Genomic DNA, 20,227 nt, shown 5'->3' with positions numbered 1-20,227 from the left:
GTAGCAGCGGCACCCCATGAACATATGCAGTAGGTAAATATGCATTCTGCTAGAGCTTTGTATGTATTTATTAAGAGAGGTAGATCAGCAAACTGCCTTAAATTCTTAAATATGTATATAAGCTTCCTTGTTCTTTTTGAAACCGATGTTATATGATTCTTCCAGCTAAGTGTTTCATCAATATTGATGCCAAGGTATTTGATGTCTGATACTCGAGACAATGTCATACAAGAACAATGCAGACGTGATTCGTTACTGTTTCGGTTGCATGGATATGTATGAGTGCATATTTTAGAGTCCATGGGCATGGAGGCCTTGGTTTTACCAAAAATAATATAGTTGGACTTTTTAATGTTTAGTGTTAAGAGATTGTCCTCCAGTCAGGAAGTAACGACAGAAAGCCCATTCTCAGCTAAATTATGTACATTTGACCATGAAGACGGGGAATGAAAAAGAATGACCGTGTCATCGGCAAACATTTGAATATCTGCGCCTTTTAAATTGATGTTACATAGTTCGTTGATATAGACCAAAAACAAGGTTGGACCTAGAGTACTACCTTGTGGTACGCCGTAAGTGATCGTACTAAACTTGCTGATGATAAATGATTTTAATATATATTTGATGTCACTTATTATAGTATAACTGAGACATATATTGCAATTATTGGATCAAAACGTGTGGCCGTATTATGAACTCCCGTCTTAAATCGGTCCGGTTTAACTTTTTTTTTATGGTATAGGTTGGTGGGCGAGCATATGGGCCACCTGAGGCCTGAATCACGCTGTAAGAAATATTAAATATTCCTTACATCGTCAATGTGCCATCAACCTTGGGGACTAAGATGTTATGTCCCTTCTGCCTGTAGTTACACTGGCTCACTCACCCTTTAAACCGAAACACAAAAATACTGAGTACTGTTAATTGGCGGTAGAATAACTGGTGAATAGAATAACTGGGGGGTATCTACCCAGATGGGCTTGCACAAAGCCCTACTACCAAGTAACTTGCATTCTAAGTTTAAATGGGTATGTATTAAAATTTTCAAACTAAGTCAATACGAGTACTTACATCTCGCGAGAAGCTTTAATTTCATATAAACTGTGTCTAAACTGTCAAATATGACTCGATGTAACGAGTTAACAGCAAGTTTCAGTTTAAAAGATTTTGAGTACATTCAAATAAAAGCTTGTTTTTAAAAAGATTACATTTAATTAATTTGACTGCTACATTAATTTTAAATTCTCTGTTACATTATTATAAAACGTCCGCTACACTATAATGGTCGGGAAATATGTATTTTTAGTGACTACAATTGTGTCTGGCACAGAGCTAGCAACCGCAAAACTGTCTGGCAGCTTAGCTTTATATTGCTAAAAGGACATTAAAACAAGTAGTAGTACAAATGGAATATGCATGTTTACTGCTTATAGAGAATATTGCCCATAATCGCCACACTGGGCAGGCGGGTTGGCGATAGCAGGGCGTAGCTTCTCGCACAGGTGAAGCTGCTGCCCGTCATCGGTCTGTGGTATTTAGCTACCCCTATTTTGTTGATGGTTATACCACCATCAGCCGGTTGCCAGAGCCTCGATTACTCGGCAGGACGCACCACGGGCAAGTGAGTTTGGCTTGGGGCACTGAGGTGTAGTTTGCGCCCCCTTACATTCATATGCATAGGAAAACGCAACTGATCCCAGCAGCTAGACAGGTGACATCGCAATCAAACTAGCAGCTAACCTTGAGCAGCTTATATTAACTTTGTGACGATTCTAGCTATTTTACTATAAACAAATTCTTTTATACTTGATTGATAGAATATCTGAAATAAAATGTGTAAAATAAAATGTAAGAAACTTAGCTTTACATATAACTCAATGCTGTATTATGACTCAAAAATATTTTATTTTTACTTTTTTTTTTTTTTTTTTATTTCGATAGTCTTCATGGCGCATAAATATTATTATCATGTATTGATATTTACTACTTCTTTTTATTTCAATACTAAAGAATTGGTGGTATCATCTAGAAAAACTTTTCTAATGGCCCTAATATATGTATAGTCATTTCTTAATATAATATAACTGGATAGTTTTTACTTATATATTATCATGCTTGTTTTTTTCTCCGGATGGAAAACTAGTGGTAGCGAGTGATTTTACAAAAGATTTTAATCAGTAAACACTACAAAAGTCAGTCAGAATTCTTTTTTAGAACACGATAATCTTAACAGATGGATACGGGCTTACAAGGGCAAGGACACTTGGATTAAAATGAACGGCACAGAAAAAATCGCGAGGACACCGTTTGTTTCTGATGACAAATTGCCATGAAAAAATGTAAATCCACCAAGCAGCATTCCATCAGCGTGGTGAAAGATCCTAACCTTCTCTCCAAAAAGGATGTATTAATCTAGCAAAGGGAGTCATCTTTTTACATACAATTGATTTTTATTACAGAAGATTTGCCTCCTATTACTTTACAATTCTACAGTACTCGTATGAATCTACTTGAATAAAAATGAGATGAATTACTAAAACAAATTGATCCAGTCCGAACATAAATGGGCTTCAACTAATCTTAAAATTCAAGTTTTAATCAGCAGCATCTCGGATTAGCCGAAAAAGTATAATTATAAACGAAACAAAAGAAAATTCAAAACAAACATTTGACATTTCAATTTATGAAGATAATTAAAAAGATAAGATAGATAAGATGAAATTAATGACTCTGCCTAATCTTAAAATAAAGCTCGACTTATTATGAAATCAGTGAAGTGTTTTTCTCTGGACAAAGTTTACGACATTCGGTCAATGGCCTTTGTTAAAATATTAATTACATAAATCAACGGCAATACATTAACGAAATAATGAAAGCAATAAAAAAACATTTTGTTTGAAAATGAAGAATATTACGATTTTCAATTATCCAAGAGGATGAATCTGTGACTTACGAGTCACAGAGAAAGTAATTATTCCACTTAACTAAAAAAATGTCTACCGAAGTTCCTATAAAACCTTGGTACGTGTTTAAAATAAATTCTTGCACGAATCCTTGATGAATCATAATAGTAGGTTCTTAGAGATTTCGACTAATAACACGTCGACGTCTAATGTCGATCTTGTCCATCTTTTTTAATCCTTCTGCCATTCAGATAATTTTCTCTTCCGAACCGGTGGTACTGTTTCAATTGAGTATCAATAAGAGAGTGTAATACTTCTATATTGAATAAAGCAATTTGAGTCTGAGTTTGAGTTTGAATATCTACTAGGTACTTGGGTAAACTTTGTTTAAGCTCGGCTGGTTGCGTAGCACTCACTTATCAGATAATGTCCCGCCAACTAGCAACATTCAATATCAATCGTTTTGAAGGTTGGGTCAATGCACAGGCATGAGAAAAATAACATCTCAATAACCCATTGGTGATGTAAGGAATGATTAAAATTTCTTACGACACCAACATTTCGGAGCAGTAGTGATCACTTACCATTATGAAGCTTTTGTTACCAATCACCTTCATAAGTCATAAAAAACGCAATATATAATGTGTGCAAGGATAGTTCCATAGTTAAAAAAATTACCGAAAATCGCAAGCATTCGGAAATACACGAAATAATCTGTATTCATAATTCAATCCAAACTGCTTTGAAGCAGTGATAGCAGATTTAATGAGCTACAAATCTTCTCTTTAAAAGCAGAAGATGCCTTAACAGTGCCACTTACAGGATTCCACTTTACTATAAATTTACTTCAAATATAAGTCTAATTTGCCTGCATTTTTGCGGTAGTTTCCTTTACCGCAAAGGCTAATGCATGTCTGGCAACAAATTTACAAGTGGTAATATTACAGGATACTTCGTTCTGCTATTTAAGATGTCCAAGACAAGCTCATAACCATTGACGGAGAAAATAATTGTTATGTAATCATTATTACTTAAAAAACATTAGCACCAAGGAACATTTATGTAGTTTATCATCCAACTAAGCAACAACGCTGTGCAATCCAGTAAAATAGTATCGATACCAGTAGTATTGTTGTGTTTCAGTATGTAGGATAAGTAAGCGTGTGTAACTATAGGCACAAAAGACGTTTATCAGTCAATCTACCAACCTTATAAAATACTCTGTGGTCAAAGATAAGGAAAGTGTTTCGTTTGGCTTTGTTATCCTTTAAATGATGTCACATATTATGTATCCACCAACCTAGTTTAGTACCATTTCCAAATAAGAAGCCTTCACCTAACGATGGAATTTTAAGAATACAACTTAGCAATGCATGTATTCAGTACAATTCGACGAAGTGTGACACTAATTACAAAAAGGCGCTCATATGAAAATACCAACTTAAATTGAGTTTTGACGTAGTTCTATCTTTTACAAAGTTGAGCATAAAATTAACGTGAGGGAAATGTGCCGTCATAAACAGACGTCGATGAAATTATCTGTTAAAATTTAAATTCATGTTGACAAGAACATAAAATGAACGCGACGTGTCAATAGTCGCATTTAATTATAAGGAATCGAGTGAAATTGCGAAGCACTTGTACTCATAATATTAATATTATATATTGAAACATTCGCTGAAAGGAGTGACATCTTATTTCAGGTAATTATTAGGAAAAATACGTGTCTTGATTAATTAGAAAATATAGACACCTAATAAGTGACTAGGTGAGGGGGATCAATAGAGGCTTGACAAGAAGTGATTATATTTTCTGGACTAACGATAATAAACAAATAAGTTTATTGGTGGGACAATTTTGTACGGTATCATAATTTTACCAGTTATTGTGACAACAAAGAGCACTTACAACTTACTTAAATTACAAAATTGTTCTGGTCTTTCGTCTTTTCTGTTTTAACCTCAACATTTTACTTGCAAGTTAAATTATGGATTTTCACACACACGGATGGCTCGGGACCCCAAATTATGTCATATTATCGCGGAGTACCAAGCGGCTATTTGAAAATTTACTCATTATTGTTTTGGATTTAAACTCAAAATATACTATATATATTTATTTTATTATATATGTTCATCAAAATCCTAGTTGACACTAATTTATATGTGATGACTATCAGCGAGTTTTATGATTACGGATTCTATAATGTAATAAAATTTGATCGGGTTTCATTACACAAATTGTACAATACAAAACAATTCGGCTCCAATTACTATAATGAGCCTTTTAATTACAGAACATAATGCATTAAACGTGATAGTAGTTATTTTATTTTTATTGAACTGATTCCCTTTAAAAACACAAAAAATTCAAGATTCACTGAAACCTGTGTGTAGGAAATGTAGAAACCATATAATTCTGCCTTATTTCGAAGCCGTTCCAAACAACTTCAGGCAAAGCTGAACTGTATTCAAACGATACATCCGAGGTTTCTATTTTATTTACACTTTTTATATTAGTTTTATTATGTACAATTACAGCTACTCAAGACTCTATTGACTAGGTCGTAAAGTTGCAGATCCCGCGGGCTTTGACGTCGAGTTGTATCAATAAAAATGATTGCAATTTTCCATTGAGAAGCATTCAGTAGCAAGAGATAGAAAGTTGTCAGTATTTACAATCCCATGCCTCAATAAGCTCGTGGAGCCGTGGGCTCTGAACTGTGTCCCATCGTGTTCGATCGCATCCTCGGATTACCGAAGTGAAATATAAGGTTTGTTGTAATTGCCTACACACTTTTGAACTTAAAACAAATATGAGTACCTATTTATTTATACATAGTAACTGTCTATAATTTTCCCAATGCTGGGCTAATGTCTCATCTCCCTTCGAAAAGAAGGTTCAGAGAATATTCCACCACGCTGATCAAATGCGGGTTTTTAGATTTACATTTGTCAGAATTTCGTTTAAATTAGACACATGCAGGTTCCCACGAGTAAAAACAAATTAAGCATATGAAAATCCATTGGTGCTTACTGGGACAAGCAATCATCGGTTAACTTGTACGCTTTCTAATCATAGCCTTCTCGTCTCTTTTTTGTACATTTTTATTTACATAAGAATTATTAACATCAAGCCCTTAAATGTATTGGTAAAAATATATACATATATCTGTTGAATTGCAAATCCGATCCTGTGGGCAAAAAGGAACCAATCCTGTCACCATCGGAAGCAATAATAAGTCTTATACATTTATTATTACAAATGCTTGCAAATGGGAATCAGTTGAAAAGTGGTCGCCACAAGCACTTACAACTTCCATGCACCACAGACATTGGAAAATAAGATGTTAGATTATCATAACTGTATACTGTATACTTACATGAACTCACACTTAATAACGGCATACAACAATAATAATTGCTAATAGGCAAGACACCACAAAATATCTTATACGCAATTATATTTACCACCAAGTACATGTAACGAGTATAACATATTTTGTAATTAGGTCGTAACGATACGCCTTAGGGGCTCTTATATGGTTTACGCAGACTTAACAATAGGGGTAGCAAATATTTAATGTACTAAATAATTGTAGCTCATAGATAAGTTATATAATAAAGGAGCGTGGTGGTTATATGACGTGAATCTTGTAAAATCCAATGATTCTGAGTTCAAACCCAGAGCCCACCAAGGATCCGTTAACAGACCGTCACTTAGATAGTTTAGTATAAGACGTTTTCTGTTTTGCTTTTAAGAATATGTAAAGGACAAATTATATTTTTGATAAATAAACATGCTAAAATTTAAACGAATCAAAATATTCATTATTATTCGTTTTTGTTTGTGTTAGTGTTTATTAATTTATTATTATTCAAAGATCCCTAAGGCAGAATATGAAAGTAAAGGGACAGTGAATTTATTAAGCAAACCATGAGTGCTAATGGTATATGTTGATAGTATACATGGGAAGCAAAAGTGATCTAGCCAAATATAAATTTTCCACTGCTGGGCTAACGGCTCGTACTGGAAAAATTGAGTGATTCGTAATAGGGCTTGAACTTTCAGTCTTCGGTCAAGATACATATATTATTTAGCAGATTTTCAAAAGTACACCTTTCATATTTATTTCAAAGAGCTTTTATAGCACGCCACAATTCAAATGTAACCGACAAATTAAAAAAATAATCAATCAGACGTCAATTCGGTGAATGTATTTGTTTTCATTACAAATTGTTACGTTTGCGTAAAGATCATTATCGCATTATAAATAATTAAAGATTGATGATTTTGAAGACGCGACTTAATTCGGATGTGATCGGCTTTACGAACTTTGCCGATAATACATCTAAGTTGTGTCGTACTATACCTTAGAGCGTTTCACATGACCCGAAACGATATCGGAGTGAGATGCCGATTCTATATCGGAAGTAATATGTACGAAATATGTATTGGTTTCTCATATTGTCCAATTCGATATCAATTATCGGAGCCGACACAGATATGATGGCGGCACTGTCGGTATTGTTTGTATGTGTGCACGTATGCATTTAAATTTGTCTCTATGAGCGGTGGCTTTTTGTTTTAGGTGCATTTTCTAGATTGCTAGAGAGATTATAAAATGCTTCCTCTGAATATCTAGCTTGCCAAAATTAGATGTATTCAATAGTTTCTGAAAAGATAGTTTTTTTCGTCTCAAACATAATACACACAATAAATTATTTTTTCAATTGTAGTCTGCTATGACGACCTGCCTGTACAAAATTATGGAGCAAATCGCCGAATCGGAACATTTTTTTTGAAAATAGCAAATTATGTCGACTATCGACTGTCAGCTATGGTCGTTCGACAGCGATTCATAAACCTGTCTGCCTTGAAATGAAAAATACCTAAAGGAGACTTACCTGTCAAACGATATTCCCGTGAGAGTGAACACGCTTGCCGCGACCGTCACGTTCGCTATGAAATTGCTTAGCTGACAGTAGCGCACTCCGAAGACCCAGTCACTGAAAATAGGCACGAGTGTCAAGTATTGACTTAAGTATTCATTTACAGTTCCTCTTGTTAACCGTTTAAAGATTTTAGTGCAACGTTTCTTTATGATGCTCTTGAGCGTGATTTTTTTCTGGCGCAAAGGAATACTTGCCAAGGATGTACATAATAACAACGTTTTAGAGGAATTAAAAGGAAATAAAATTGAACACGTAACTTATTAGTAAGGGATCCCATGATTTTTTGATTGCATTGGAAGTTGAAAGTAAGTTATTTAAAAAAAAAAGATTATCGATATTTCTTTTAGTGGCGGGAAAGCATGATCATGATTTCAAAAATGTAAGTAAAAAGAACGGGTTAGATATTGATAATTTTAGTAACTAACCTAACGCGACTCTAATGACAAAGTTATTGAAAAAAAATATTTCATTATATAATAAAACAAGCGCCATATTTATCTATATTAAATGCAAAATGTATTTTAGTTACTCAATGGGCTAAAAAATAATGTTATCTTGCTTAAAATCTCTTCGCAAATAAGTCACTATTTTTCGTAAACAAAAGGTATATAATATTTTGTAAATCTACAAAATGGCTATGGTGGGTTATACCTAAGAAATATACATATACTATCCCGGACTTTTGGAGACCTTTCTAAGATGTACAATACCGTAGGACATTATTTTGATCTATCTTGTAGGGTTCGCCTAGCATTTGTAATGTAAGCGCAAAAAAATGTGTTCACTTACGACATTACTTTAGAAACCACAAAAAATATTATTTTTTCTCTAAGATATTATGCATGCATTAAACTTCCTTGAAGCATAAGCCTTCCTCTTGAATCACTTTATCTATTAAAAATACAGCATCAAAATGTTCTGCGTAGTTTTAAAGACCCAACATAAACATCCTCTTATTTATCTTAAGTAGTAAGTAGTGATATCGTCGTCGTATTCGCCAAGTATCTAGATTGTAACAATTAGAAATTGACGTACTAAAAACCATGTACAATCAGAGTAAGAAAACCTTCGTCAGTTTTCAAATTAATTCCCTTATCAAGTCTTAAACTCTTAGTACCTTTTGAATTCAAACAACAAATCATTGCAATGCAATATGTCATTCTCCATCGGCAAAGCATATTATACTAAGCACATGAAAATAGATCTTAAGGTGACGAACCTTTTCTAACCCCGACAAAGTATTTTTACTGATTTTTATTCAGATTTATATATTATTATGTCATATAGAGTAATTAAAATGTCGCCACGTGCCATTTCATTATGACTGCGTTCGGTTGATTAACATAAAACATACAACATACAAAATATTGTATATGTATCATGATGAACTTTAAGCATCAACATTTTGCCGCTTCGATAGTATAATTTAATTATTAATGAAAATTTAAAATGTTTTATAAAACGAATCGTAAAGAGTGTACAGGAATAAAAAGTACACATAGATTTTTAAAAAGGCAGGCCTTTTGCTAATTAATTAAAGTCAATATGAAAATACATATTGCACTTTAACACTCAAGATTGAAACGAATAAACTCGCAAATTAAATTTAAAAGGAGTCAAAAACATTCGAGTATCTTTATCTCATTTAATTATTATCAGTTGCAATTGTAAATTGTAATTGGATCACATCACATACATTAATCTGACCGTAATGTAAGTAGCTAAAGCACTTGTTTTATGGTAAATCTGAAGTAACAATGGTAACACAAACAACCAGACCCAAGACAACATAGAAAACTAATGAACTTTTTCTAAATCGACTCGGCCGGGAATCGAACCGGAACTCGAAGTGACGTAGCTTTGAAAACCGGTGTACATACTACTAGACCAGGGAGGTCGTCAAAAGTTCAGATTTTATATTTAAATTTTTAAAAACTTTGAAAGCGACCTGGTCCTATCTCTTTTTGGGAATATAGAATATTTCTGATGATATGGTTTCCTACTACATTCATACATGCATAATAAAAGTATTCACGTGCTGATCTTAATCATCGAATATTTAATCAGAGGTATAGTCTCTTATCAAATTTACGAAATATTAAAACTATTAGTGAGCTCTCTTATACTGATTTTAATATTAATAGATTTATAAATGACATACCTGTGGAGCATGTAGATGAAATTAAAGAGGCAGTTTAGGGATGCCATCATTAAGTCAGCGAATGAGAGGTTCACGAGGAAGTAGTTGGTAACGGTTCGCATTCTTCTGTGAGCTGAAAAAAAATATAATATTAACACATGACATAATAAAGTATAGATATTCTATCACCAAATGTCATTTATATTTGCATTGTTGTGTTCAAGTATGAGGTCTGAGTTAGCCAATATGACATATAAAGTATAAGACTGCCAGCGAAATTATATTGTACGAAATTGTTTTTAGTTTTGTAATTTGGTAATATCTTTAAATTAAAGAATTTTTCTCATAAAATATTTAAAAAAAGAACTCCAAGTTTATTGAAACAAATATCAATTAAAAAGCTGATTCGCCGTTAAAGTTATTATCTCTGAACCTCCTACCAATGAAATCACTGTTTTATATAGAAAAGTAGGTATTTAATTTATCGAAGTATGAACCATTATGAACGATGCTCTTTGCCATTTTAATAAAAGTTAATTTATGGCTCTGCACTAGAAATCCTAGAAACGAGAATCAATAGTTTCTTTAAATATTAATTTACTGATCGTATATTAAAAATTACGTAAAAGGAGATAAAAAAAAAACAGCTGGGTGAAGGTTGAAGGATTTTCTAATTCTTGTCATGAATTTGACGTAAAATAGACCGATTGACAAGTCTTGGTTATTTAACAGCGAGCTTGTCTATCATCAATTAAGACAGCGGTACATATACAGTACACTTCTGCAGTATTTGTAATAAACAGTATAAGTAAAAGCCCACCATATAAGTCTTACAAGCACTTTTGAGTTATTCAAAAGTGCTTGTAAGACAAAGACACAGCTCGACTTAACCGCCCATGTACTTGTCCAATGTTTCGTCAAAAAGGGTTTTATGCCTAGAAACAATTTTAGCAATCACATTGTGGTGAACTTTGTTACCTCCTAAGTACTGGTTCGGAATTGAGCCTACCGGTATACATATTGGTATTTGCAACTCCGCTAACCACTGACAACCCAAAAGATTGGTCGTTCCCTTCTGAAATACATATAGATCTAATCGTTTTTTTTACATTAGTATACTCCACTATTGTTTCTATAGGTTGGACAATGGAGCCATCATAAAATTTGATATTTAATAAACAAAGTATTAGCGGTAAATCCTCGTCCCACTGTTAAATAAGACACGTCTATTCGCATGAATTGTTTATTCCGACTGACACCACGTTGACAACTACACTTTACTATGTTTATAACATTAAGAACACAACACAATCAAAAACTTTTTTATATTAAGTGAAGCTACCTTTTCGGAAAATAGATTCTACCAAGAAGAACCGGCAAGAAACTCAATAGAAGTAGTAGTACTCTGTTTAACATTTAAAAAAACAGTCATGTTAGTTAATTATAATTATATATGCATGTAATATATTCTGCCTGGAAGTTAACTAGTAGCTTTTTCTCACATAATATCAACCCGTCCAAGCATCACAAGAGACACTCTCAAATCGGAAAACCTTCCATTTTTGTACTTAAGTTCTACAAGAAAATGTAAGATTGCCGTGAGATGAAGAAGTGATTTGGTTTTGTTTTCAATGAGATAATACAGTACCCACATTTTTCTATCTGCGATTACATCACGTAGTTTCCTTTCGACTTTATAAATACAAATAAAATACGTGGAAACGTAACGGGGTTCCCAAGGATAAACTTGCTGGCTTAAGTCACCGATCACTGGTCTAGACAGACTACATAAAGAGCTCTTTATGTAAGTATTTCTCCAAAGATGTATAAAAAGGAACGTATATTTTAAACTCATATGTTTGTATATTATAATAACTAATTATTATTTCAAAGTAACTGCGCCCACGACATTGCACGCGTTTGACTTTTACAAAAAACATTGTAGCCTAAGTTACTCCTTATTATATCAGTTATCTGCCAGTGAAAGTCCCATCAAAATTGGCCCAACCGTTCCAGAGATTAGCTGGAACAAACAGACAGATAGATGGACAAAAATTGAAAAAAATGTTATTTTGGTATATGTACAGTATGTACATACATATGCATTGAGTAAAGAAGGGCTATTTAAATATTACAAACAGACACTCCAATTTTATTATATGTATAGATTAATGAATTATCCAAATATGAATACGAGTATATTGTAATGAGCAATATTAATCATGCAAATATATCATTTGTGGATTGGTACTAATTACACGATATTGATTATTTTGATTGATAACGTTTTTCGTTTCGGTTTTTTAATTACTGTACATATTCACTAGTAATACAGTACTTATGTATTATGAATCTATATTAATATTATAAATGTGAAAGTAACTCTGTCTGTCTGGCTGACTGTTGCTCTTTCACGACAAAACCGCTGAACCGAATTGAATGAAATTTGGTATGAAGCAAACTTGAACTCCAAAGACACACAAGAAAGGACATACGCACATTAGGGATTACCCTAAAACGCGAGGGAACCGCGGGCGTCTACTACAACAACAACAACAACAGCAACAGCCTGTAAATTCCCACTGATCTAAAGGCCTCCTCTCCCTTTGAGGAGAAGGTTTGGAACATATTCCACCACGCTGTTCCAATGCGGGTTGGAATACACATGTGGCAGAATTTCTATGAAATTTGTCACATGCAGGTTTCCTCACGATGTTTTCCTTCACTAGTACGAGATGAATTATAAAGACAAATTAAGCACATGAATCAGCGGTGCTTGCCTGGGTTTGAACTCGCAATCATCGGTTAAGATGCACGCGTTCTAACCACTGGACCATCTCGACTCGGTATCTCGGGCTTAAATATCCATTTTGTAAATATATTTCCTAATTTTTTTTTTAATTTGATGACAATTGTTTTCTTGGCTCTTGTAATCCCTAATTTTAAGGATTACTTTCTCAGTAAAGAAATTGTGATAATATTTCGTAATTCCAAATTATACATTTTATATTGAAACACTTGGGCTTTGGAGTAATAGCGCAATAACCTTTATTAATAGTCCCACTCCTATTGCCTTCACTGGTTTCAGGAGAGCTAGTTCCTTTTCCGTCCTGACGAGCGAAATTGCAATTCTTAAAAAGCTGCTTGCGTTCTTGCCAACATTCCACGCGGTGATTTATTCAAGATCTTTATTAATTTAAGTGTATATAATTAACGGACTGTAAAACTATTTAAAAATATATTTTTTTATGTGATATATGGCAAACGAGCAGGAGGCTCATCTGATGGAAAGTGAATACCACCGCCCATGGACATCTGCAGTGCCAAGAGGCTAGCAGGTGCGTTGCCGGCCTTTAAGGAAGGAGTACGCTCTTTTCTTGAAGGTTCCCATGTCGTATCGTTTAGGAAAAACCGCCGGCGAAAGCTAGCTCCACGAAGTGGTTGTGCGAGGCAGAAAATGTCTTAGAAATCTATATTAGATCTAGTTAAATGTTTTTCTAAGTACTCTGTATGTATCATTAATGTTCAGTACTACTGTTATTGGCAAACATTATTGTTGTTATATATTATATTTATCTAAACATTTTTTTTTGTCTGTGTCAAAATATAAAATTTATCAGTAACGGCAATAAAAACGTATATGTTCACTATTGAAATAGTTTGATTTTTAGCAACGAAATAAAAATGTTATAGATAAGTTAAATCGAGTAGCTTTTGAAAGGTGTATACGTCATTTGTTATTCATGATAACTTGTCATACGGGCCTATTGTTTTAATATAGACGATTCGTTTAATATGTAAATTGCTAAACTAAAATGAAACTTAAATTAACGTAATAGAGTCAAAAGTCCATCGATGATTGAGTGACATAAAAGGTTGTTAAAGTTAAATTGTTGGCAAATAACATTTATGGATACTTAATATTATAAATGTGAAAGTAACTCTGTCTGTCTGTCGGTTTTTCACTGACAAACCGCTGAACCGAATTTAATGAAATTGGGTGTGAAGAAAATTTTAAATTCAAGGAATGATATACTTTTTTCGCTAACACCGCGGGCGACAACTAGATTAAAAAACTAACTTTAAGCTAAGTTTAGTTTAGTAAATCATTAATGAGCAGGTTACTTTATCTAAGAATAATTGTACCTATCAGTTTGATTGCGCTCACAAAATAATTGTCGCTGTGTAGATATTAAGAGAAATGTCTAGCGAAGTTTGTGATCTGAAGGATGTCTCGAGCTACAAGACAATAAATTAATAAGTCCGCTTTTAATATGTCCGAAAAGTAAGTACCGAGAAATATGAAATACAAACTGCCTAAAGACCGATATTGTGACGTCATGACAATGCTTCAAATCAATTAAGAAATCTTTTGGCATCATATGATCACATTCCGATGAATCTAGAACTAGATTGTACACATATAAGTACGTACTAGTTTTACGCCCGCGGCTTCGCTCGCATTTTAGGGGTTGCTAATGAAAACAGTAGCCTATGTCCTTTCTTATAGTTCAAGCCTGATTCACTCCAAATTTCATCAAATTGTGTTCATTAGTTTGGTCGTGAAAAAGCAACAGACGATCGGACAGACAGAATTACTTTCACATGTATAATATTAGTAAAAATAAAAAATATCTCAATTAATAGTGTTCAATCATCGTGATAAAGTCTATATTTTAAATTTTGATTAATTATTTAACTTCATTTTACCAATAAATTTAACGACGGTAATGATTTAATCAAATTTTCCACTCGTCGGTAAACGTTGAAGACTTAAAGCAATTTTGTGAAAATACTTAAAATCTACTCCTGCTTGAAGCATCGGAAATGGAATATCGAACTAATGGTTTCATTTTATGAACTCCTGGTAAGTTTATTCAGTTTATAAAAATCCACTTTGTTTTGACTTGCTCTAAAAAAACTATTTATGTCGTAATTTACAGGGTTATTAGTAATCCAACGTACTCCAGCTAGGGGGTGATAGCGGTGACTCTTTGCAATAATTTTACCCCCATATGCATAATGCAAAAGTAAACCATTTTGGAGTTATCACGATTTTTTGCATTTTTAAATTTTTGTCAAAAATTCAACCTCAAAAATGTATTAAACAAAAAGAATCAATTAAAATCTAATTTTTGCTTCTGATTATTAAAAAGAATAAACACTGAATATTTATCAATACTGAATTAATAATTATTATCGTTTAAATTTAAAATGCGAGACGGAAAACGATATTTAAGCATTGAAATAAATTCCTAGTTTTTGTACATTTTTGGAATGCAAAGAAAAAACGGTTATATTTTGTGCAAAACAAGTTTTATAATGTTTTCTTTTTAGTTTTTAAGCCACTTTTGAGAATAAAAAAAAAAACAAATATTGAAATAATATCGTTTTCCGACTCGTAATTTTTAAGTTGGTACCGATAACTATTGTTTAATTATTGACAAATATCTAGTATTTATTCGTTGTCGCTTCTATCACCTCCTAACGGAAATTCGTCGAATTACCGATAACCCTGTATAATATAAGTCTATTGGTTTACGCGGCGCAGTAGAGCTTCCAGTCGACATGATTATTTCCGACACCTACAACACTCCATTTATAGAAAACCTTAATTAATTTATCACAAATCAATCCGCCAATATTGAATACCGTTGGAAAATTCTTCCGGTAGTAATTGAATTTGTCAGATAGATAGCTGCGGCAGGGAGCTACATTATATAATGTTTAGTAATAATGTGTTCTTTTATAGGTCATGTAGGTAAATTGGAAAATTGACAACTTACTTATATACGTGGTGGTAGGGATTTGTGCAAACCCGTCTGGGTAGTTACCACTCATCAGATATTCTACAGCCAAACAACACTACTTAGTATGGCTGAGTGAGCCAGTGTAATTAAAGCCACAAGGGACATACCATCTTACTTCCCAAGGTTGGAGGCGCATGTCATAGACATGCGCCACCAACCAAGGCGGTGGTGACCGCTTACCACCAGGTGGACTATACACTTGGCGGAAAACCTATAGCATAAAAAAAACTTGACAGTGAGTAGTCACCACTGTCCAAAAAAAATTGTGCTTCAAGAAATATTTAAAATCACCAATAATGTACAGTCAGAGTAAGAAAACCTTCGTCAGTTTTCAAATTATTTCCTGTATTAACTCTTAAGCACTTAGTACCTTTCAAAACTAAACATCAAATCATTGCAATCATGTCATTCTCAATCGGATTGTAAAGCAGATTATCGCTCATACTGAGCACACAAAATAGATCTTAAGGTGACAAACCTTTTCTTACCCCGACTGTACCACCAAACTTGGGGACTAAGATGTCTTGTTCTTTATATCTGTACTTGGATCACACTTAAGATATTTGAGTGAGAGAGAGATTGAGCGATACAAACGCAGACGGGCTTGTACCAAGTAAATTAAAAATATTCAGCTTAATATATGTACATACATATGTGTAATCATGTTAGCCCTCAAGTACTGTACACTGTTCACTGTAATGTATTTATATGAATTTTATGTTTATCACACCTATGCACACTTCTACATCTTTCTATTTCTGTTTCTTTCCTCTACCGGTTTCTTCTACCGTTTTATATAATTGTACAGGTTACCTGGAGCGATAAGGCCACCTCTCGTGCATCATTCTTGAACTTGACTAAAGTATGTGTTTAATGGTGGACAATAAAGAGTATTTTGATTGGATTTGAATAAGAGTGCATGTCGAAATTACATCTTACATATATGTTTTCATTGCATATTCTTCTCTTATTATGATTTCAACACTAACTTAGAAATAATATAGTATTCGTTTTGAATATTATAGATAGTATTTGTATTTATGTTTTATTGTATTTCAAAATATCGATTGAATGTTGACATACTCGTAAAATCCAAATATTCGTTATACAAAAAGACTTTTAAAAGCTCTTTGGATTCGTCATGTTACAGAATGGAATGTTAAAAGCTAACGCCGGTTTGGAATGTAGATACAATCTTTTACTCTCGCTAAATGCATAGAAAAGATAAAACGTTGTCATCTGTAACGTGGGAGGAAGAAGATTAAAAAATACTGGATGAACTTTGACGTGTGATGTAAGGCCATGATATGACAGAATATTGATAAAAAATAATTATTAAAGCTGTCATTATTTCCAATATTATTGTCTAGAACCAGTATTTGAGTATATACTCCCCTGGGCTTTTTATTTTTCTTTTTTATTATAGCAAGGCGGTTGAGCAAGTGGGCAGCCTGGTAATTGATCATCCATAATGAACCATCGCTACTGCAACCTTGAGAACTAAGATGTTACGACCTTTGTGCCTGTAGTTCCTCTGGCTCACCCACCCTTCTATATATCCCATTGATAAAACTCAATGAATTTATCAGGCAGTCATTTAAATTCGGAACGGTTTCTTTTAGAATTGTTAGGAGATATTCAAATAAATGAGCAAGGAATAGCAAACAAGCTAAACCATATCAGTTTGGTTTGCTTTTTTGTTCATTTTTACCACAGGCTGGGTAAAAATATTTTTTCCAAGATAATATCTCTCTTTTACAATGGCATTGTTCTTATAAGTTTATTTCATTCAATTTATTATTTATGATTTATTTGAACGAATAAATATAATTTCAGATAAGTACTTTTGCTAGGACAAGTTGGGAGAAAATTAAAAAAATAAATTCTGTTAAGCCATCTTATCGGTCCCACAGAGAATTTGTTACAAAAAGATTTGGGTCTCGAGAAATTGCCCTCGTTCTGTCAACTAACAAGTTTTTATTGGAAAAGTTTTAGATTTTTTTTTTATAAAACTCTGTATAATTGAATATCCATGCGTTTATGTTATGCAAGTTGATTCGCTTGATAATCGAGATTCCATTACATTATAACTTAATACCAAATATACCAAACAAAAAATGAATATCACTTTTTCCACTTTTTGGTCAATATTTTTTTTAATTTATATTACAATTCGGTTTAGCTTTTTCAAGATATAAGCTTATCGACGAAAAATATTTCATTTATGTTTATATAGAGAGACTACATGAAATAAAACATACTATCTACAGTAAAATTGGGATAAGGGCAAAAGGTTCATCCAAGTCAGACTGATGCTATCAATCTGAGTTAGATAAAGTCTTGAAAAATTTGATCTTGTCAGATTGATTGTATACTTAAGATTGTAATCTTCTGATGCCAATATGCCAGATGATGCCAGAACGCGGTGATACAAAGTATGCTAAAGATGTTTAGCGGTTAAAGAAGTGATTGATGGTAAAAGTCCTTTCCACGATTATTTTAATAATTAGTGTGGTATATAATGGCTCATACAATATTGTCGAATAAAACAAATCCCAATGCTACAAAAAATTACAATTATTACGATTTTTATTTTACCCTTAATATAGATATAAAAAAATGAGCCAAATTCAAGTAAATCAAATCAAATCAAATCAAAATAAACTTTATTCAAGTAGGCTTTTACAAGCACATTTGAATCGTTATTTTACAATTAAGTGAAGTTACCACCGGTTCGGAAAGTAGATTCTACCGAGAAGAACCGGCAAGAAAATCAGTAGTTACTCTTTTTTAACATTTAAAAATATAACATTTAAAAACTATTAAGAATAGTATATTTGACGTACCTGTAACAATCCAAATGACGATCGCATTGCCGCCAATGGCAACAGTCAGCATGGCGGTAAACAAACAGACCCATGAGTTGTGAGCCCACACTGGCATTGTAGACGATGTGGGCGACGGCGTCGGTTTCTTAGGTACTAGGAGAGTAGCTGCGCCGAGGAGGCTTCGGTTGAAGTCCATTTCCCATGTGTAAATAACCTGTAAAATCATAAATTATAATTTAATTTTGTCGTCATTTCAATTGAGTGATATTTTAAAGTAAGCTGGAAGAGCTGGTATGTTTGATTTATACTTTGCCATACCCAACTAAACGATTAATGATAGGGCCATGAAATTTGGAAGTGGGATCCTTTTATTGAGTAGACACCCACTAAGGTAGTAATTTTATAATTTCTAACCCTAAGGGGTTGAAAAAGGGGATTGAAATTTTGTAAAGAAGTCCGTGACCCATTTACTCATACTCATAGCATAAAAACAAACCCACTACTAACTTTTACATAATAAGGTAGGAAATCCCCCAAATGTCTTAGTGGAAGATATATTTTATATCATATTACAGATCTAAGCTTAGCTAGAAGTATTTGTATTGTATTGTTGTTTTGTGACTCTGATGTTAAAATATTTTTCTGAATGATTTAATAATATTATTACAAGAAATCCTGGATTTATTTTGTTTATTTTTACTTATGGATTGTATTTCCTTAATAAAAAAGACAATTATAATTAATGAGGATAGTAAGGTATTTTGATGTTTTTTTTTTTATTTTGATATTTTGTTTATCGTTAATATTGTGAAAAAACCATTGGTTAAATTTTCATAAACAAACGAATCGCTGAGATATGTAGCTTGAACTTTTATTATTATTACTTGATTTGGACTGAAAGCACTTTTCATTAAATAAGTCGCCGTTCAACGATATGAAACCTACGAAATGAACATTTTTAACAATTTGATTTACCAATCTTTTGATTGTTAATTTTGAAACAAATTCAGATTCATTTATTATTCAATCTGTTTAGATTTTATATTAGGTATTTTAATACACATTATTTTTAAGTTGGTATCTAAACCTAGAAAGACATTTCTAGTTCTTTTTTTAAACTTGCATTAATACACTTAATGCCAATTTGGAGCTGAGATGGTCCAGTGGTTAGAACGCGTGCATATTAACCGATGATTTCAGGTTCAAACCCAGGCAAGCACCACTATATAATATATGTGCTTAATTTGTGTTTAAAATTCTTCGGCGGTGAAGGAAAACATCACGAGGAAACCTGCACGTGTCTAATTTCATCGAAATTCTGTCACATGTGCATTCCACCAATCCGCATTGGAACAGTGGTGGAATATGTTCCAAACCCCCTCCTTAATGGGAGAGGAGGCCTTAACCTATCAGTGGGAAATTTACAGGCTGTTATTTTACTTTACTTAATACACTTAAAAAATAGACAGAGTTTTTTTTACGCTCGTTTGAGTAGGTTCCCTTTATATTTACCTGTAAAAAGCAATACCTAGTGACATATGCTAGTTTGAAGGGTGAGTGAGCTAGTAAATACAGACAGGTAGGGATATCA

The 20,227-nt window shown here is 33.1% G+C and overlaps 1 protein-coding gene across 1 annotated transcript in view; it reads right to left on the bottom strand.

Annotated features, from left to right (window-relative positions):
- Window positions 1–18,832, bottom strand: part of LOC124532416 (tachykinin-like peptides receptor 86C) — a 56,577-nt gene extending 37,745 nt beyond the window's left edge. Inside the window, exons 1-3 of the mRNA XM_047107318.1 lie at window positions 18,655–18,832; window positions 10,020–10,131; window positions 7,811–7,912 (exon numbers count right to left, since the gene is read on the bottom strand). Of these exons, the coding sequence (XP_046963274.1) occupies window positions 7,811–7,912; window positions 10,020–10,131; window positions 18,655–18,832 (392 nt within the window). The remainder of the gene's footprint in view (window positions 1–7,810; window positions 7,913–10,019; window positions 10,132–18,654) is intronic.
- Window positions 18,833–20,227: the final 1,395 nt, after the last annotated feature.

Source organism: Vanessa cardui, chromosome 9 (assembly GCF_905220365.1).
Source record: "Vanessa cardui chromosome 9, ilVanCard2.1, whole genome shotgun sequence".
Classification (NCBI taxonomy): domain Eukaryota; kingdom Metazoa; phylum Arthropoda; class Insecta; order Lepidoptera; family Nymphalidae; genus Vanessa; species Vanessa cardui.
Note: the sequence above shows the minus strand (reverse complement) of the source record. Positions and strands in the feature narration are given on the sequence as shown.